At 30.0% G+C, this 22,641-nt stretch overlaps 2 protein-coding genes across 6 annotated transcripts in view; one reads left to right on the forward strand and one right to left on the reverse strand.

Annotated features, from left to right (window-relative positions):
• LOC142334304 (glyoxylate reductase/hydroxypyruvate reductase-like) overlaps nt 1–710 on the forward strand; it is a 45,481-nt gene extending 44,771 nt beyond the window's left edge. For all 3 annotated transcript variants that reach the window (XM_075382230.1, XM_075382229.1, XM_075382231.1), the window contains one exon: nt 267–710. In XM_075382230.1, the coding sequence (XP_075238345.1) occupies nt 267–400 (134 nt within the window). In that variant the 3' untranslated portion in view covers nt 401–710. The remainder of the gene's footprint in view (nt 1–266) is intronic.
• A 14,065-nt stretch (nt 711–14,775) lies between these two features.
• Nucleotides 14,776–22,641, reverse strand: part of LOC142334306 (fatty-acid amide hydrolase 2) — a 90,841-nt gene continuing 82,975 nt past the window's right edge. For all 3 annotated transcript variants that reach the window (XM_075382233.1, XM_075382234.1, XM_075382232.1), the window contains exons 10-11: nt 20,256–20,438; nt 14,776–15,233 (exon numbers count right to left, since the gene is read on the reverse strand). In XM_075382233.1, the coding sequence (XP_075238348.1) occupies nt 15,129–15,233; nt 20,256–20,438 (288 nt within the window). In that variant the 3' untranslated portion in view covers nt 14,776–15,128. The remainder of the gene's footprint in view (nt 15,234–20,255; nt 20,439–22,641) is intronic.

The following is a 22,641-nucleotide window of genomic DNA, read 5'->3' on the forward strand; positions in this document are numbered from 1 at the left end:
TTTTAGAGTAATTCTTCAGTACATTTTCATTTGTATTGAACTGCTTTCAGTCTTCTGATGTCTTTCATCTTTTGATTTAAGACAATTTGAATTTGCAAACAAAGTCAATGAGCATTTTCATTTACTTATTTATTTATTATCCACCATCATTCCTATCTCACAGATTCTCTTGCCAAAAATAATCTTTGAAATTAAGTAAATTCAAAAAGGAAGCTAAAAAATTTGGAATATCTAATTTTATTTTATTATTTTTATGCTTGTTTTAGTTGTTGTTCCGCATATTGGGAGTGCTACAGTGAAGACGAGAACAGAAATGGGAAATTTAACTACACAAAATATTCTTGCTGGAGTAGAAGGTAAACCTTTGCCAAAAGAATATGGATATTATAAAAATATTTAGAACAACAGCTCTGTTTGTTGATTGAACTTGTTTAATTAATGTAACATGTTCATTTTGGTATTTCATTTTTTCTTTTAACTTACATCCTTTGTATTTTCTCGAAAACCTGGTATGACTGAAATATATTAGTTGAGGAATACTTAGTGATCAAACATTTTGTTGCTATTTTATTATAATAAATTTTTTTGTATAAGTTTGGTCTGTGTATTTTTTTCTGTAAGATTTACTCTATTTTTTAACTCTTTTGAGGTTTCAAAAATGTAATCGTTTGTATCGTTTAAATTAAAAAAATAAAAATAATGTATCAAAAGAGATTTGTTCTGAAGTATTTTTACACATTCATGTAATTTTTCTGAAGTCAACAGCCATGGATTTTATTTGCAGTCATCATGTTCCAGAGTACTGGTTTGCAAAGTTATTCTGTTGTTACTAATCATTTGAATATTACAATAGGTGTATTGTACACCCTGTAATTTTTATCTACATTAGATAAAAAAAATAAGACCAAGATTTCTTTTGATACTTTGAGAGCCTTTATCAACTACTCAAAACATTTCTGTTTAGATGATGGATGCCTTTCTTATTTTGATTTAGTCTGAAATTATTAATATTTAATAAAAGGGTTTTTAAAATAGATGCTTTGATGGAAGAGCTGTAAATATAATTTTGAAATTTCTCTTATAAATTGTAGCACTACTTTAATAAAAAGTACCACATGTATAAAATGAAAATGTATGAATTTCTTTTTTCATTTAACAAAAAATCATTTTCTTTTAGCATCACCTTACTTTACATTTCACCAGTGACCTTTCTATTCAGAAAAAATTAAATTCTTTAAAATTACATTTAAATTATTGTACAAATGTAAGGAGGAAGATAACAGTTTACTATTTAAAAGGAAATTATTTCTTATTCCAGTTTTTAATTACCATAAAATTATTTCTTATAATTTAAAATATATATATATATATATAATTAATGTTGCTTGTTATATCTATGATTTCTTTTCTGTGTTCATTTTGTGGCTATTTTCTGTATGAATTCGTGACCAAGTTCTTTCATTTATTTTTATGCCTCTAAATATGAATTAGCACTTTATTTATTATTTTGCTAGATATAAAAGAATCCTTCTTGGTTACCTTTATCCAGTAAGAACATTTTTCAGTTTACTACTGTGTGAAATTGTTGATGGTCTGTTTGGTGAAAAATGATCTGTGGCCTTCATCATTAAGTGCATAGTCACTCACTTTTGGGCAGTTATAATCATCCTCCAGAGATTCACATGAGTCTTTATTCTCACAGCTTCTGTGAGTTATTCTTTTTGTAACAACATAAAATTTTGAATAGTCACTAAAGAAGATCCAGGATTGTACCTAGGGATTATGTCTTCCCTTATCTTATTAAAACAAATCAGTTGAGAATTCATAATGAGTACTAAATCAGTAATTTTTCGCACAATGGTCTGTCTGAATAATTTCACATGCAAATATCTTATGACATATGCACTGGATTGATTTCTTCAATTTCTGTTCAAAACATTCCATAACTGTTTCAAAAACAATTAGAAAAACCAAGCAAACCATGAATTTTCACACCTTATAGAACACATAATCTCTACAGAATTTTGGATCCAAGTGTCTACTTTTACGAGGGCTATTCAGAAAGTAAGGAACGTTTTGGAATTTTAAAAAACCAAGTACAAGAAAAACTTTTTATTATATACATGTGAAAGAGGGACTAAAATACTACTTTTCAACATAATCATCATACAAATTCAGGCACTTATCATAGCGGTGGACAAGCTGTGAAATTCCTGTGTCATAGAATTCTGCCGCCTGTGATCTCAACCACCCAGTGATGCGTACTTGGAGCTCCTCATCGTCGTCAAAATGCTGCGTTGCTAGCCAGGTCTTCATTTTCGGGAACATGTGAAAATCACTTGCAGCAAGATCTGGACTGTAGGGGGGATGAGGAAAAACTTCCCAGTTGAACGAGTTCAAGAGTTCTTGCGTTGTTTTTAAGTTTTTTGCCAGCAAAAAACGAATCACAGACCGCACCTCACAACTGGCAGGATTTTTGATTGCAGCACACATTTCAAATTTGTATATAAAAAACACGGGCAGTGCGGAGATGTTCCCGTTGTCACGGCTGGACGCTGACTTAGGTGCCGAGCACAAGCACACCAATATATATGCGATTGGCGTGCGCCTGGCGGCGTCAGGTGGAAACATTCCTTACTTTCTGAATAGCCCTTGTATGATTGTTAACATAATGTGGTGAAACTATTATATTAAACCGTACCTACAGATTCTGTTTGATGAAACTAAAACTTACATTCAGCGTGTTCTGCATCTGTGAAAGTAGTATTCTTTTAGGTGGAAATTTTTGATACCAAAATAATGATCAGGTTTTTTTAATTCAATTTAAAAGCATTTAATCAATGAAACCATATTTATTAATATAGTTTACAAATTGTGATGTTTGTTTCTTGAAATACCTTGCTTTTCATAATACTTTGCTTTTCTGTTACTTTTATGAATTTTTAGTTATTTTCTTTTTTTTTTGTTTTATTATCAGTGTTTCTATTAAATTATATTTTTCTGTGTAACTAAGAATTTTTCACATACTGCTAAGAATCTGAATTTTTTTTTTTTAAATATTGTTTTAAATACTTTATCTTTAGAACTCCAGAATGATGAGTCAAACAGATTTGGTTTTTTACATTTTGTATAAGATGTTGCATCCCATTCCCATCATTTCGGTTTATCAAATCTTTATGTATCCAGTGTAATTTGCAAAACGGAGACAAATCAGTTTCATGAAAATCAGTGCAGTTGTACAAGGATATTAGAAGGACATTTAATATAATTAGTAGCACTCATACGGCATGAAATTACTAGTGCAATGTGTAAATATCAAAGCATGAATAATTAATTCAGTACCAAAATGACAGCAAGATCTTAGACCACGTGAAGGTTTGATGTTGACCGTGCACATTTGATAATGTCATTGATGTTGAAGCTCTGGGTGTTCGTGTTTTATTGGAAGGTGTCACTGATTTTTTCTAGGAAATTATCTTAATGCATTAAGGAACAAGAAATCAGTGCTCTTATTAAAATCTCTAGAAGATATGACTGGCAATTACTGCTTATATGAAAGAGCAGGCTAAGGTTAACAACTATATGTGAGAATTGGCAACCAGAATGGGTTTTTTTTAAACAGAGGAACCCCATTTATGGGCACCAAAGCAGTGTTGGACTCACTAACAGTTCCACAAGATGTTAAGTGCATATGTGTTCCTGCGCACTACCAACTAAACCTCCACCCCTGGGTTTCTGTCTCTCCTGAGAACCACTTTGCATTATTACTTCAGGAAGGGTAAAAACGCCTCCATGCACAATCAGTCACCGCAATCACAACTTAAACATCCAAACACACACTCATATAACACCAACACAAGGAGTAACAATCACTCACATATCACAAGTTAAAAAAAACACGTAACACAGGAATTTTTTTTTATACTGTGAATACTCATGGTAATACACTCATGCAACCACAATAACCAACACCAAGAGTAATACAGAATCTCATGACTGAGAAAACATAAAAGTCATTCCTCCGAGCTAAGCAATACGTTCTATATTTTTCATAATCTTTATAAATAACTTCTAATTTCCTACATCCATTTAAATCCTTTATATGCAGATGTCACTATAATATTGACTTCAAATCAATTTTTTGAAACATTTTTACATAGATGTTGGTTAATTCATTCAAAAACAGATATAATTAATGAACTAATTGTAAGTCTTCAATGCAAGGGAAAGAAATTAACATGTTGAAATTAACTTCTCAGATGGGGGATGAATTGAACACATAGAAAAGACTAAGTTTCTTTGTATTACCTCAAATTAAAACTTGTAGGAGAATGCAAATATAAGCACTTTCTTCTAAAATAGATTCTGTGTATTACCTGCTCAGGAAGCTGAAGTTGGTTCTGGTTAGTTTCACTCATTTCTACTTTGCTTATGTTCATTACTTGCTTTCTTTTAGTGTTATTCATGGGGAGGAGATTCTGTAGAAAAGAATAAATACACAAACTACAAAAATAATCTGTAATGATAATGGAAAGAGATGCCCTTTGTGGATTGTAAAGTAATCTTCCATTTACATTTATGATATGATATGTCAAATGTACCCTGGGTAAATTCTTAATAAAATTTATTTGATCCAATAAAAGATCACATCTTAAACAGCATTCTTTCAAACCTTACCTTATTTTATTAAATACAGGAATATACTTGGCTGGTGTTAAATTATATAAATACCGACTTTGGTTAAGATTCACCTAACCCCTTAATTTAAAAACTCTGTCAAACAATCATGAACAACATTACTGGTGTTTCTGCAGTTTGCTTGCTGTATTTTTCCACAGACAGTTCTAAATTTATTCAATTTATGTAAAATATCCTCATCGATATAAAATGATACATAACATCCTAAATACTTAAAGTGAGAAATCTGCTCAAGAATTGTATTCTTAAGCACTATCTTTGTTCTAACTGGTACCTTACCCAAGAAAACCATTGCCCTAGATTTAAATGGTGATATCTGAAAGTCCTTATGCATGAAATCCTTAGAGCCCAATAGTTTCTTCACCTCTTTATCTCTCGCTTTCTTGAGTACTGTCACCAATTCATCCATTGTAATAGTCTGTATAACAATTCCTACATGAATGAAAGTTAGAATATAGATTATCATCAAACGATGTTCTCTAGCTGCCCAAATGTATTTATGAATGTCTTGTTTGAGGGAAGAAAGTATTCGTCACTATTAGCTGGTTAAAAGTTGTATCATCCCTCAAAACTTCACCATTCCTACTGTGTATCCTTTCACCAAACGTTCCAACAATCTTGTCTATAGATTGATTGTCCACATGGGCATTGAGATCACTTATTATTACATCTACAGCTCATTTTAAATAAAAATAATATTACCTTCTTCATAATAAATAATATCTATATTACAAAATAATATTACCTTCTTCATAAAGACACTGAATTATTTGTAATAAATACAACCTAAGTTACAGCTTTCAATATTTAATGCCTAATCTTGTTTGATGGTTGACTACTGTACACTGATACAGAAAAATCCTATCCTACTAAATGCATTTGTATGTTTGTCTGTGCCGTCCCGCTTAGTTTAGCACTGGTATGTACTGAACACTAGCAGAAAATCCCGATTTGTTAGTACATGTCCTGTGGTGGTCAAGTTTATACTCTTATTATTATGTACTGATTTATTGCATATTTATGTGAAATATATATTAATAATATATTTTTTTATTTATGTGATTGTTTTCTTAGATTTCATAAGAAAGCTACCTATTGTAATGAGTACCATGATTCGACTTCTGGAAAATTTCAACATATCTTTGCTTATCACATCTCCCAGACTTCAAAACTATATATATATTTTCACTTTCTTGTGGACATGATAACTGCCATAATTTTGCACCAATAACTTTCAAATTGATACATAAAATATAATGACCAAACTTGACTGATATCAGTCAAGTTGTTAATGGACAAATCAGACCAAGGAGTGGAGTGGAGTGGGGGCTTTTTCGAAAAAAAACAAAATATCCCTATAACTTTCTTATGAAGTAAAATATCAAATTCATTTAAAGTTCCTACTATTGTTTGGATTCTTATCCAAACATCACAAGTTTTAGTTTAGTTTAGTTTTAATCACAAGTTTTAGGCTCTTACCTAAAACTTATCTCTTTTGATATCACCAACCATTGGTCCAGGGGGTGGAAAAAATGGGGTTTTGAAGACAAAAAATCATACCTCCCTTAATAGGTACAGTATCAAATCGGTTTAAAGTGTTCGTTAGTCCTCTAAACATTACCTAAAACTTTTGTCTGAAACAATTTTTGATATGACCAACCCTTACGGCAAGGGATGACCAAAATATTGCTGGCTTAAGATGGGGCTTGTCATTTGGTAAACATGTGAAATTTTTTTTCTCATTGCAACCATTGTTATTGAGTAAATTTGAAGTTTTTCTTAACTTTAAGGTGGTAATCTTTTTTCCCCTTTCCTAGCACTGGTGAAATCTACTCCACCTTCCAGTGTGCTGAAAGGGATTATTTTTCTTACTCTATAAATTTTCAATCCTTTTACTCATTATAATTTCCATTTTTTTGTTACTTTTAATAAATGAATTTGTCTATGTTATATTGTTAGTTAGTCTTGTTCCATCCTTCAAAGATTCACCATGTGTTTTATGAATGTATAATTAATTAATAAAATAATGTTGTATACTTTTTCAGATTCTGCTTGTAAAACTAAACAAAAAATATCCTTTGGAAAAATGTCAATTTCTCCTTCATTTTCCCTCTGTCTGTCATTTGGCTATTTTTATATAATATATAACTCAAGTTCGGATAAATGAATCACCTTAATATTTGGTAAGCGTCTTGGTAATAAAGTTTTAAAATTAGCAAATAATCAGGACTTAAATACCTTAACAAATTATAAAATGGCAGCTATGTTTATTTTTCAATCCATTATATCTCTATAAATATTAGTTTTATCAAAATTTATGTTATTTTAACTAAAATATTAAGCCTTTTATTTTGAACAAAATGACATTTTATTTTTGAAAATCTGTTAACAAATAGTATAGTTATGGCAGAAAATTGATGTAATTATGTGTCTGTTTTCATGTCCACCACTTTACGTTCAATTTGATAAAATATTAATTGTTTTTATTTACTGTTAATTCTAGTATTGCAAATTAGTATCGAATTAAGTAATAATTTTCTCACAATAATAAACCTTATTAATTATGAAACAAAATTATATCAACTTTCTCCCATAACTCGACTATTTGTTAACCAATTTAAAAAAATAAACATCATTTTGTTCAAAATAAAGGCTTAATATTTTAGCAAATAATTTCAATTTTGATAAAACCAATATTTATGGAGATATAATGGATTGAAAAATAAACATAGCTGCCATTTTGTAATGTGCAAAGGTTTTTAAGTTCTGATATTTTGCTAATTTTAAAAATATTACCAAATGCTAACCAAATATTAATGTGATTCATCTATCTGAACTTGAGATATAAATTATTATATAAAAATAACAAAATGGTGGATGGGGGAGAATGAAAGAGAAATTGCCATTTTTCCTAAAGATATTTTTTGTTTAGTTTTTTAAGTAGAATCTGAAAAAATGTAGCCAGCCCATCATTTTAGAAACACCTGTATATGAATTAAAAGTTCAAAGATCATAAAAATTATTTTTATTATAAATGAAATAAAGACTTTTTATATATTTGAATGAACCAGCAAATAATAAAATATTTAGGATAGTTAAACCTAACTGAGGTATTGAACCAAGATGGCATATTATTTATTCAACATTTTTGGTCATCAGAATCCATTGATATTTTGTTGGAAGATTAGTTTTGTATTACGATAATTTGTTTCGTAAACTGAATAAATATAATACATAAATAATAAATTATTTATGTGAAGACGTAGGTTTCATATCTTCCTTTTTTTATATTAAAAATAAAAATTTTTCACTTTTTCTTACTCTTTTTTCTTACACTTTATAAATATTCACCCTTTTTTATTCTTTATAAATAAATTCTCACTTTTTTTAATTAAATGAATTTGTCTTATGCTCTAATGTTAGTCAGTCTTGTAATAATTATAAAATGAATTAATAAGTTTTATTATTGTAATTCATTCATTCAATATTGTAGTAGATCTTAAAACAACTATTTTCGATACAAATAAATCGATACTGAAAATACTATAGCTTATCCATTTAGAATCATGTATATGATTAATTCTAACTACGAAGCCAAAAAAATAACATACATATACGTACAACACATGGGTACATCAAATGGTAAACAATAAAGGCCAAAATTAGAAAAAACAATAACGGTCAAAATTAGAAGAATTTTGAATCCTACATATCCTCCTTAGTGATTTATTGATTTTTAAGCAAACTTCTCTTTTGTTATTGTGTCAAGGAAGTTTAGTTTCTAGTTTCGTATTACGATAATTTGTTTCATAAATTGAATATAATATGCAAATAATAAATAAATAAATTTAATTTACATGTAAGCTTCCAGCTCTCATATTGAGTGAATTTGCATATGGATATTATGGATCATAATATCCATGATCCATAATGGATTATGGATCACAAAACCTTGGACAGCTAAGTTTTAAATGTGTTACAGTTAATATTTACCATCTATTTGTTGGGGTCCTCAGCAACTATTGCTGTTGCCCCTTTTCAGGATTGTTGTAACAAGACCAATATAATGGACCTGAGTAACAGATTCCTGCCAATTAAGAAGAACGTAGCAAAAAATATAATAATGGGAGGAATCCAAAGAGGCTAAAAGAAACCCTTTTAGTAAAGGTAACAGGTTCGTAAAATCTCCCTTTGTAATATTGCCCACTGATAAACCTAAACAGATGTTCCGTGAGAAGTTTTACTGAACCTAGGTTAGGAATGCATGGGAATGAAAGGGTTCAGCTGATCGTTCTCATGCTCAACTGGGATCTGCTCCTGCAGATAAAGAGGATAGGAGTATAAATCCTCTGGGGAAGACTAACTGAAATCAGTTTTGCAAGACATAAGTCTGTGAGAGAGTGCTATGATAGAGTTCTAAGTGAGATCAGTGAAGGAGCAAATTTCTAGTGAATTAAATTTGACGTGATTAAGGTGACATCACAAGTTACTGTTAGACTATAAGTGAAAGAGATAATGTACTAAATAAATTTCATTTATATATTGATAGGGTAGTTTTATTTGTGAACAACAAAGGTATTTGTGTAAAAGAACTTTATACTTGTCTTACCTATTGCACTATTGTTAATACAAGACTAGTGGTTGAGTGTTAACACTAGTGGTCATGCTAATGTCTTTTGTCAAGGAATTCTGATTTTCAGTATTTAACTACCTGTAAATAAATTCAGACAATTTCTTTAAATTTTGTTTTTGTATGTAAATTACTGCTTATTATTATTATTATTGTTGTTGTGGTTGTGATTACTATTATTATTATTGTTTGCGGTTTCACAGTGATGTGAAAGCTTGGCATAAATTTTTTGATCTTTTTAATAGTTTAATTCATAACCTTGAAGAATTTTCTAATGTTAAAAATTTTATTACCTCACAACTTTTTTAAGAGGCAATGCTCTTGATGTAATAAAAAATTTATCAGTAACGTCTGAAAATTATGAAACTGCAATAGAATTACTTAAAGCTCGTTATGATAACAAAAGGCTAATGGCAACTAAACATGCTTTAGAAATTGTTAATTTAAAACCATTAAAAAAGGAAAATTCTGAAAATTTATCTGAGTTCATTGACCAAGTTAATTCAAACATTAATGCATTGAAAAATCTAAATATTGACTATTTAGAATTTATTGTAATACAGTTAATTTTACAAAACTTAAATTTAAATACTTTTAGAAATTGGGAACAATCATTAGAAGGTGATGATTCCCAAGTTAGAATAACTTATGTCTTTCTTAGAATATAAACGTAAATTACTTGAATCCATAGACATGATTCAAGGTAATCAAAAACCACAGCCGTCTAATGTAGGATTTAGCGGCAAAAAATATGATTATTCAAACCCTAGTTCTAGTAAAAATGTTTCACGTAATTAATTCTAATAATTCCATGTGTACATTATGTAAAACTAGCAACCATCCATTGTATCGATGTGATTAGTTTTAAGTGTTAACGAAAGAACAAACATAGTGTTTCAAGAAAATTTATGTCTTAATTGTTTCAGTAAACAACATATTGTCAAGGATTGTCCAAGCAATCATAAATGTAAAAAATGCTCACGAAAACATCATACACTAATTCATTTAGATAAAACGCTGCAAATAAATCGTCTAAGCCGAGTCAAGCTCCTCCAGTTAATAGTTCATATTGTACTTTAAAATCAGAACCTAACAAATCTGTTTTACTTGCAACAGCAATAGTTAACGTTAAGAATAAAAAAGGTAATTTCATCCAAGCTAGAATCTTACTTGATTCTGCTTCAATGATTTCATTTTCTACTGTAAGGTTTGCCTCCAAACTTGGGCTTCAAACCAAACCTGTTCTCGTGCCGATCACAGGTATTAGCAATGTTGTTACTAAATATAAGCTAAGTATTGATTTAAATATTAATTGTAGATATGAAGATTTTAATTTTAACATGAAATGTCATGTAATGCCATCCATTACAGGATTGTTACCCAATCATTTTGTAAGCATAACTGACTGGGAAATTTCTTGTCAATTCTTTCTCGCTGATCCTCATTTTAATATTACTGGGAAAATCAACATTCTCCTAGGTTCTCTACTTAAGCCTGTTCAATTAATGCATAATTCTAATCATACCATACTTCAAGAAACTCGTCTCGGTTTCATAACTTCTGGTCTAATTCCTACTAAATCTAGTAAGCAGAAAAACAATTCAAATTCAATATCACTTCTTGTTAGTAGTGAACAGCTTTCCTCTCAATTAGAATCATTTTGGAGATCTGAAGGGATAGAAAATCGTTTACCAACCAAAGAGGAATCTTTCTGCGAAAAACATTTCATGATCAATGAGACAGCTTTGTTGTGTTTCTTCCTCGTAAGGGAAATTATACTTAGGAGATTCTTATGCAAATGCCAAACATTGTTTCAATTTATTACAACGTAGATTTAAGAAAAATCCTAAACTCAAGGAAGACTATTTCCATTTCATGAAGGAATAACAAGAATTGGATCATATGCAACCTGTAGATTCATTTCAGTCCAAGGTTCCATCTGAAACCTTTTATTTGCCTCATCACGCAGTATTTAGTGTATTTTCCACCACTACCAAAACCAGAGTAGTATTTGAATGGTAGTCCGAAAACTTCAAATGGCCAATCACTCAATTCAATTCTTGCTACAGGTCCAGTAGTACAACAAGATTTATTTTCAATTATAATTTGTTTTCGAACTTACAGCTACGTGCTTATCAGGAGACATTCCTAAAATGTACAGACAAATTCGCATTAATCCTTGAAATATTTCGTTACAAAGAATTCTTGGTATGATGATACCAACTCATCAATCATTCTATATAAGTTACAGACAGTTACTATAAGTTACAGTTTAGCACCTTCAGGTTTTCTAGCAACAGGATGTTTGAATGAAATTTCCAATCAAAATTAAGTCTCTTTTCCTCAAGCTTGCCAAGTAATTAAGCAAGATTTTTATGTCGATGATCTTCTCACTGGTTGTGACATCAATCAGTTGAAACAATTATACAATGTTTCATATTTGCTTAACAAATATGGACTTTCACTACATAAATGCCATTCCAACATTCCAGATATATTTGACAATTCTGATTATTCTTTCATCAAATCAGATAAGGATGAAAATATCAAGACACTTTGATTATTTTGGAATTCTCAAGGCGATGATTTCATTTATCAATTCAAACCAAGGGATAAGAATACTTCTTACAGCATTCTGTTTTGTCAATCATTTCTTCATTGTTCGATCCTTTAGGACTACTTGCTCCTATAATCGTTCCGTTCAAAGTGTGCCAACCTTCACTGGGATGAAGGTCTTCCTGCTCCATTAGCAGAAAAATGGAATTTTTACAAAAATATTGGTTCGTCAATTCCAAAATCATAATTCGCTCTGTCATACGTAAATGTTTACCTTGTTTTCACTTTAGAGCTCAACCTCAGAGTCAATTGCCAAAAAAAGTCACAATATCCAGACCATTCCAGTCAACTGGTGTTGATTATGATGGCCCAACTTATCTGTCAAGGTGGGTGGCATACTCGATCTACCAGTCCTTCGACTATTAAGGCTTACATCGCATTGTTCATATTTCTCAGCACAAAGGCAGTACACCTTGAACTTGTGACTGATTTATCAACAGAAAGCTGTATCGCTGCCCTACAAAGATTGCCCTCTCATATTTTTTCTGACAATGGAAAAAACTTTTGCAGTGCAAATTTAAGAAATGTATGATTTTCTTAAAACTGATACCGCTAATTTCAAAATTAAATCTTTCTGCACCTCTAACAACATAAAATGGCCCTTCATTCCTCCATACTCTCCTAGTTGGAGTGGTTTATGGGAAGCCGCTGTGAAGAGCATGAAGTTTCACCTGCGAAGAGTCATGGGAAATTCTGTTCTCAACTAAGAAGAATTATCTAACCTGTTAATCCAAATAGAGGCAAGTTTAGATTCAAGACTATTATATTTACCTTCATCTGACACCTCTGATTCCGCTCCACTCACTCCTGGACATTTTTTAATTTTTGCTCCTTTCACTTCCTTACCTGAATCTGATTTCTCAGGCATTAACATAAATAAGCTCACTAGGTGACAGCTTACACAAAAATTACTAAGAGATTTTTGGAAGGCATGGTCTAATTATTACGTACGTTCTCTACAACAGAGAATTAAGTGCAAGGTTTCAAATACCAACATTTGCATTGGTAATCTGGTTATAATTAAGGAAAATAACCTTCCCCCACTTACGTGGAGATTAGGAGTAATAGTTCAAGTGCATTCAGGCAAGGATGGACTCACTAGACTAGTAGACATAACAAACAACACCACCATAAAAAGAGCCACTAATAAACTGATTATTATTCCACATTTAGATGATTGGGATGATGTGAATCATTCTAAATCCAATCAATGATTTTTTTTTCTTTTAATGTCATTTCATTGTAATTTTTATAAAAATTATAATTATAATAATAATAATAATTATAATTATAAGTTTTCACCCCCTCTTGCCATTGGGTGCTGAAACCTAGTGGTGGCTAGGGTGCCTATAGCAAACTATGGCCGCCAGACCATCATGCCTCTGTATGTCACAAGCTGCTCCCTTGAGCACTGTACGTAGCGTCTTCTAACCAGTCTGCACTCATACCTGACCCAGGCGGTCATGTTTGGATGGACACTCTCAATTCTTGTTCGGATGAACATTACTTTAAGTTTTATTTAGTTTATGTTTGCTATCTTTATCGTTAAGTTATAAGTTACAAGTGTTATGTTACAAAATTATTTTAAACCACCAAGACGGCGTACAATTAAACAATCCTTCAATAACCAACAAGGTGTTTTCTTCTTCATCACCTATGAACACATATAGTCCACCCTCGCTCTAAAATCTACCACAACACTGTTAACCAAGGACGTCCCGTTGACGTCGCAACAATAATAAAGAAATATAAATTAGAAATAAATAGTTAAAAAATTAAGAAAATTTGACAATTGGGACAAAGGTGCTTATAGCACATTTAGCAGGAAAATTTGCTACAGTTACAATGGTGCCATGGACGAATTATAACAGCTCAGCATAGTCTGGATTGGAAATATAAATATTACTGCTAGAGGAACACTACCACTAATAGTAAATAAACTAGTAGTTAATAATGCTCGCTCAATTTTAAATAATAAGTTGTCCATTGTTCGAAATGTAAAATTTTCTTTATTTTATTTTTATGTTCTAAGTCAGTATAAATTGAGTTCAAACTCTGTGGTTTCCTAGTTCAAAAATAGATCATTATTTTATTATTTATGTTATTCTGCTTAATCTTCTAATTCACTACCCATTTATTTTGTTAAATGTAAGTTCAAGGTGGGCAAAATGTTAAGACTTTTACCATTGAGGCATGGTACTGTGAATGATGTACTCAATACACGTTTGCTAATTGTAAAAAAGACAAGAAAACTTTTTAACAACTACGTTGAAAATAATTTAAAATGGGCAAAAATGCTACGATTTAAATCTTGGTGATCTTTTCAAAATAACTGATTTAAAACACAGTATTAGATTTACTATTAATCCTCAAAAGTGAACAGAACTAATAATAAGGTCAATAACAAGACAATTGTCAGTCAATTTTGTTTATTGTGACATTATTTATATCAGTTTCTATAGGAGGTTTACAGTAAAGATAACTTGTACAGCTCACTGACAAGGTTGTGTACAAAATATCTAAAATTGGATGATAAGGATAACAACATGAATATTGTAAATTTTCCAATGTGAGTTTTTAATATTAAAAAATGTTTAAATGAAATTTCTGTGCTATTCATGGCGACAGAATCAAAAAACCAGTGAAACAAAAAAATATTTCAAGCGAAACCTTTTTAAATATTTCCAAAATTAAAAATTACTATAACAGTTTCCAGAACAGAATAAAAAATCCACTTTGAGACTCTGTAGGTAGGACAATTATGTTTAAAAATATGCATAAATTTATCTGAATTTTAAGGTAAATGATGATAAAATCACTAACTATGAAAATGAATTTACGAGCCTTAGATCAAAACATTCTGCACAATTTTAATGCCATGCACAAAAGATTACAAAAATTATCTTACAAGAAAATTTTATCACTAATATTGTATCATTTTATTACTTACATTGTATCACTTTACTCTCAAAATAAATTATGTAAATACTGCCATAACTGATTCTCAAAAATACAAAGTAAAAGAAAAATATAAAATTGTATACATTAACAATAACCCTAAAACTGAAAGGTAACAGATTTCTATAAAAAAAATTAAAAAAGTATGCACATGTAAATTATAAAACAATTCCACACTTCAATATGCATATAAAGCTAGTTGTTTTTATTTTTCATTTACAATTTTTTATTTCATGTCTGAAGAAAATGGCGATACCCAGCCACCAAATGCTTTTTCTAGCTCACGAGCCACTGCAATACATAGATGATCCTTGTATGGTGCTGCAACTACCTGAAATATAAATATACCGATTATTATAATGTATTCAGTAAACATAATTAACCTTGTTACTTTGGATACTGCTAACTCTGAATTCTCACTTATTTGGACAAAATTCCCTCTCTTTAATTTGGACAGGGGTCCATATTAGTGAATACAGAATAGAATAGATAGATTACAGAAAAAAATATAATCATTTCATTCTAACTCACACTAAAACTATAGTTTGAGATTATCACTAAGATGTTGAAACATAAAGTTATGCAAATTTTTATTTTATGTAAATTATGCAGTAATTAGTGTTTTCTGATGGATGTGTAGTGTATAACACTCTTCCATCCTCGATTAAATAATATTGATAAACAAGATATGAGGGATAATTTATATAGAAAATGTAAGGGATGGTTATATAAAAATGTTGAGGAACTGCTAATAAACTCAAGAGCACTTTTTTACTGGTGGACAAGGCCATCATTAAAAAAAGTTATTGATGAATAAAATTTTGAGCAGAGTAGAAAACATAACAGTGTGAAAAATTTTATTAAAATAAAAAGATTTGGATTTTAAAGAGCGTGAAGGCAGCTACAAATAATACCTACTCTATTCATTAAATATTGTCATTGAATGGCTTCGATGGTACATTGTAATTTATAACCTTGTGATAGCCCTGAAAAGGGCCATTTTTTGAGTTAGCTGTTGAGTCTGGAAGCTGGTCTCCAGCGAAGTCGACTTGGTTGTAGTAGTCGGAGAGTTAAGGCTTGTCCATTGAAATCAGACTGGACTTCCCCTCAGCGACAATTGGGTCCCCACTACAGCATCAAAGCAGTGGCTCCCAGAGCCCTGCAGTATCAGGTCCACGTTGGTTGTCTTTCGCCGGTGTGGCTGAGGCGGTTCTCCCTGAGTGATCCCACACTGGGCCAGCTCCTGCTTCTCAGTCCACAGACCAGGGCGAGCTGGAGCAGGAAGGTAGCAGCTACATCCAGCGGCTCCCTTGGCAGGTTGGTCAAGCCTGCTGCTCCGGCAGGGATGTTGGCATCTGCCAGGAGGTCCCACGTTGAGGCAACCAGGGAACTTCTTCTGTCTTCTTTCATCTTCTTCTTGGTCTTCTCGAGGTGGTGGTTGATGATAATTGAAAATTCACTCTCGTGCACGCTCTTTTATTGGAGCCTGAGAGTGGTGGGGCCATAGCGCCGCTACAGTGGGAGAACTGCACCATCATCTGCATGGTGGGAGGGTACTTGTACCAGCACGTACATGTACTCCTGCTGACATCTGAGTTGCTACTGTTGCCATCCGCCAATATTAAGTTCGGCATATATGTGGTAACAACATTAATATACTATTATAAAGCTATAAATTTAGAAAATAATTTGAAGAATTTATTTCAGGTAGGCAATAGTACTGCTGGTGCAGACATTACATGCACTCAAGTTTGACAATGCCTTATAAAAAATAAAATATTCACTCAGTTTTAAAAAAGCCTGATCAAATTTTATTTTATTTAATTTTTAATTTTATTGTATATTGGGCAATATTGACTTTTTACTATTTATTAATTTTTTAAGTTATGTTTTTGCTGTGAGATTAATAAAGACACCATTATTAAATTCTTTAGATGCGTTAACTTGAATTTGATTGGTTTTCATTAAAGAAAACAGCAGTAGTCTTTTCATTAAAGACTACAGCCTCAATCCCGCTCAACATTTTACACAAGGTAGCCCATTTTTTAAATTTATCACTCCTAAATCTTTGTTCCGCACCTTTAATCATTTATGATCAGTTACTCAATTTGTAAACCTTTTATCCTAGAGACTACAAGACAGAAGGACCAAGATTCTATATATCTTTGTCGTTATTTTAAACTGATGAGTATTACTTTTTACAAAAACTATTGTCAAACAGAATGTTTTTATTAGTTTTTATTTTAAAGTTTAATATTTGGAGCATATGGATAAATTGCAGAAATAAATACACTCCTTTATTACTGAAACATTGTTGCCAAATATATATTTTATATTATGCGTGAGTAAGTGCAGTCTCAAGAGTTTATATAGTACTTTGATTAACAATGTAAATAATTATTGTTATAATTAGTTTAAATTTTTAATTATAAATAATTTGATTCCTGTAGTTTTTAACTATTAGTAGTTGTAGTTATTCAAACTACTGCTATATTTATTTTGTTTATTATCAAGTAAAGAAAGTATAAATGTGATTTATTCACATTAAGTAGTTAATTCTTTCTATAAAAATAAGTTAATAAAAGATATTATTCCCCAGTTCATATTATTTACTTAAATAATTTCTGTTCTAAACTCTAGTATATGTATGTTAGAAATCAATCTAATTGCAGAGGAAAATAAAAACAGTTGTCATCCAGTAATTTTTCTATGGTGTGTTCAAAATAAGGCACTTCAGTTTATATTTTGCTACTGCCTCATGAGATGTTCATTATGTCACTTCACTTCATACACTTGAGCATGGTGAATCACCAGACCTTTTAAATTTTCCCATTTCATGCTATATTCATTATTTACATTTATGTTTATTACTTTAAAACAAAGTTCCTCATCACTGTTACTTTTTAACAAAGATAAAAAGGATCCAACACTTGAAACTAACATTATCTGATGATGAAATGTTTGTTTTGTCAAAGCCACATTACTTGTTTACTTACTATAACTACTTCTTATTGAGACAGGAATAATAAATTAACAGGAATAATAAATTTCATAAGTATTTACTGATTTTACAAAAATCGTTATCCTATGACTAACCTGTCATAATTACCAGTTTATATTTATTATTTGTAAATAAATGTAAATATGATTTATTGTCAATCCTTTTTCATTTTTGTGAAATTCTATATTGTAGTAGGAGATTGCTTATTAATCATAAAAATTTATTAACTACTACAACTAAATTATTATTTTCACAATAAGTTTGTCTGCAGTTAATAACAATAATTTTTAACTACCACATTATGATTCATAACTTCCTACCTAAACTTTTGACATTTTTGTTTACATTTACTTATTTATTAGTTTAATTTATTTAAGTCCAAATTCCAAAGGGACAACAAAATACACTATCTTTATCTTTCACATTAATAAATTAATTTATTCATTGAGTAGCAGTCAACATGAACCTTTCGTTCTCAGAGACAAGAGATTATCATGATTTTATGCAATGTTTATTTTTCAAGCTAGAAGGAAAAAGTATCTGGATTTTAAGTGCTTACTGGAATGCCTTGACATTAGTTTAGATTTGGTCAAGAAAATACAACTAGAAGAAAAGAATCTCTGAATGTTGAGGCAACCTTAAACTTGATAAAAGAAATTCACTTCATCTATGAGTCTATTAAAGATAATGATTGATAACTTTACAATTGGTGTGATTCAGCAAAAAAATATGTACTTTTTATGTCAATAAATTGTTTCTGACTATAAAAAAATCCAGAAAAAATTCCAAGACTGCATGCTCAATTTTCTTTTAATTTTTAACACAGAACTACAGAAAACTGTATAAAAAAACATTAGATACTAAAATAAAAACTCAACAAGTCAGTACAATTTGAATCTATTAATGTTGTAATAATTTGTCACAATTTCCTTAGTAGAATACGCTAACTGCGAGCTTCCAGTTAAAAATATTTCATACTGATGTAAAGTGGTGTAAGCACACAATGGAAGTGAAGATGGGTTTATAGAAAAGTGGGATATTTTTTGGAAAAACGTTCAGTGATGATTACCATAGTAAGATGAATACTATACATTTAGAAAAACAATTCAAGTGCTAGTTCTTCTTCCACCCAAACTGGCTCATGTCTAGAACTAGGATCTGCAATCCAGAGTGCTTGATTCAGAAACTAAAAGCTATACAAGTTGTGATGTGAAAGTGACATTATTTTATGACTTAATGAAAACAAAACTGAACTTGTTAGTGGCATTTTAAATTTTGAATCTTTATTAAAAGCTATATGAATTAATCACAGTAAAGATTTTTTTGGAATACCAAAAAATTAGTTAGATATTATTATTAAACTTTTATGACCAATTCGCCTACTGAGAATTAAAACCATAATTAATATGACCAGCTAATAAAGCAGAATAGCAAAAGTCTATATGGCCGATGCAGATGAAACGGGAAATAGTTCTAATGTAACCTGTGAGTAATGCAAAACATTACAGGCAGTCACAACAGAGCTTTGGAAGAAGTGCATGCATCATGTAAAAAGATTTGGAAACCACTATTAGGAAAAAGATAATTAATCACAAACAATTCTGGAGGTACAGTCAGTAACAAACAACACATAAAATATCAAGAATAAACAACAATAGATTAATCCTGCAACTAAATACCATCTGGGAAATGTAGAACATACAAACACGAATCATTTAAAAAAGGGGAAATAGAATAAATAAGAGATCATGTCAGTATCTACTGCTACATAGTACAAAGGTAGTCAAGTAATTGGACACAAATAGCAACAATGGAAGAACTATTTAATAGAATAAACCGAAACTGTCAGACATTCAAGTTAGCATTCCTATAAGCTGTTGGAAAAAATAATTTCCATTATTATAATCTCTTTTGTATAAGGGTGCATTAGGTTATGTTGAGTTTGAGGTTTCAGTGAGTTAGATGTTTTAAAGCTGACTTTAAGCTTCCAACTCAATTGCCTAAAATGACAACAGCTTTTAGGCAATCTAAAAAATCGATTCTATTTTCTAAATGTAAAAAAACTCGTTTTATAATTTTTCTCTTAATTTGATAATTAATATTTATTATTTTTTCTATAATTTCTTATTTACTTTGTTTTGTATATTATTTCCTCATCATTATCTAATGATAATGATAGTAACTTTTTACAATTGAAATGGCCATTAAATTTTAGATTTAAAGCAAAAACTTTTTGTAAACTGTCGAGTTTTTTTTGTTCGATAAGAAAACATAAAATTAAACATAAAAATTAAACATAAAATTCAAGAAACTTTAATTATTGGTGTTTGAATCAACTGCACAAAAATTTACCTGGACACCAATAGGTAAATTTCTTTTGTCCAATCCCAAAGGAACTTGCGTAACTGGGAATTTTAATACATTGAAGATAGCCCAATATGCAAAATTATAAGGACGGAAGAAAGGTGCATAATGATAAGGAGCGCTTTCTGGAGCACTAGGAAACAAAAGAATCCCATTATCACCAAGCACTTCCTGCAAAAAAAAAAAAAAAATATTAACTACAGTAACAACAATATATAACATAATATTGCCGCCAAGTATTGCTATATTTTAAGTATTAATATAAAAAGTTTTATATGAAGTGCATGCCTTTTGTTAGTTTTAATATAAATCTTAATTACATCATTTACAATCTAATTATTAAGAACAATTCTAACAAGGAAACTGATCATGTCACTAGCATGCAAAAAAAAGTTATAAATTTATAAAAGAAAAAGTTTTAAGTTATAAAGGTATAAATTTTATTTCAATCTTAAGTAGAAGAAAAAACAGGAAACATAAAATTCTATTAGATTCTCTTTTTTATAATTCAATTTGAATCCACTGTTATTTTTGGCTGTAGTATGTATTCTGCAAGCTTTTATGAAATAATCTACATTTATATTTAATTGCTTTACTAAGATTAGGTATACTATCATATTCTTGTCCATATTAAAATGGAGATATGAATTCACATCTGTCTTATCTTCATAAACAAATAAGGGTCACATACTAACTAATTGTTTATCTTTCTAACAGTACTAGATTTCACTTGAGAAATTAAGGAAAAAATAATTAAACAATAAATTTAAAAATTATATATATATATATATATATACACACACACACACACACACACACACACATATATACAACAAACACGTGCACATCAACCAGTAAGAAATAAATCTCATACTAGATAAAAATAAGATGCAAAAACTGTTTTTATTATTTGTGAATTGTTTTAGATGACTAAAAACTGCATCAATGGAAATCTTCCTTGTCTTTGCCCATCTAGAACTCCTTTTTTTTAAAATAGCGCTTATGTATTTTAAAAAATCTGTGGGTTGCTTTCTTGAATTTATCTTCATATTTATTTTAACAAGACATTATATTTATTTTATAAAACATATCCATGTCTTATTTATTTACTCTTTTAATTTACAGATTATCTGTATGTTTGAATTCATATATGTGCCCTAGTGAATTAGATAATTTGTAGGTAAAAAAAAACACATATAAATAACAGAAAAAAGGAGGGTATACGCGCATATCAGTTAAATAAAGGGTAAATTGTACCACACTTTAAGAGATAAACTTTGTTTAAATAGAAGTAAAATAATTATTATTCTCCACATGAGATGGGTGAACACTGATGCCAAATGGATCCTATAAATTAAGTATGATTGTAAATATCATAATAATAATTTATTTGTATTAATAATTGGCAGGACATTATTATTAAATATAGATTAATATAAATAACATTTTTTTTTTTTTAAATTAGGTGATTTGGCTGCTGTATTTTACTGATGGTGGCATTTCTATAAAAAATATTATCATGTAATACAGTTATATATTTGTGGAGTTAGTAATAAAATAATATTAATATTGTTTAAATTTATAAAAAAAAATATAAATTTAAATCATAAATGTGTTACACAACTGGTTTGATAAATTATCTGGTGAAAAATTTAATTTTGCATTATACAATTTTAGAGATGATTGTTTAGTTTCATTGTGTTAGCTTAGCATACAGCAAAAGGTATATTACTTCCTATTTAACTTTTCACTATTAAATTGATTTCAAATTAAGTTCAATTCAATATCAATTGTTATTATTTTTACTTCTACATTACATTTTAAATATCATAATGTAATATTTTATATAAGATCTTTTCAGAAAATAACCAACCTTTATTTTTTAGTCTTTATTATTAATTAAAAAAATTATTAGTCTTGTTCCCTTCAAAGTACTGCCCTTCCCTATTCACAAACTTTTCCCAGCAGTGTTTCCACTTCATGAAGGAGTCCTGTGTATCTTCATCTGAAATGGCTTTTAAGGTCCGTGACAAATTTGCTTTAATGTCATCAGTAGTCTCAAAACGGCATCCTTTCATATCTGATTTTAATTTCGAAAATAAGAAAAAACTGTCAGGAGCCAGGTCTGGTGAGTAGGGAGGCTGAGGAAGAAAACCATATGATTTTTGGCACAAAACTGATGAATTGACAAAGCTGAGTGTGCAGGTGCACTGTTGTGGTGAAGGGTACCATGGTTGTGGTCTTACCACAACTCTGGTCTTTTTTTGCAGACTTTTTCACTTAACCGTTGTAAAACGCCTTATAGTACGGTTCACTGTTTCACCTTGAGACAAGAATTGAAAATGCACAATTCCATTAAAATTGAAAAAACAAA

The sequence above is a fragment of the Lycorma delicatula genome, chromosome 1 (genome assembly GCF_047948215.1).
Source record: "Lycorma delicatula isolate Av1 chromosome 1, ASM4794821v1, whole genome shotgun sequence".
In the NCBI taxonomy this organism is placed as follows: domain Eukaryota; kingdom Metazoa; phylum Arthropoda; class Insecta; order Hemiptera; family Fulgoridae; genus Lycorma; species Lycorma delicatula.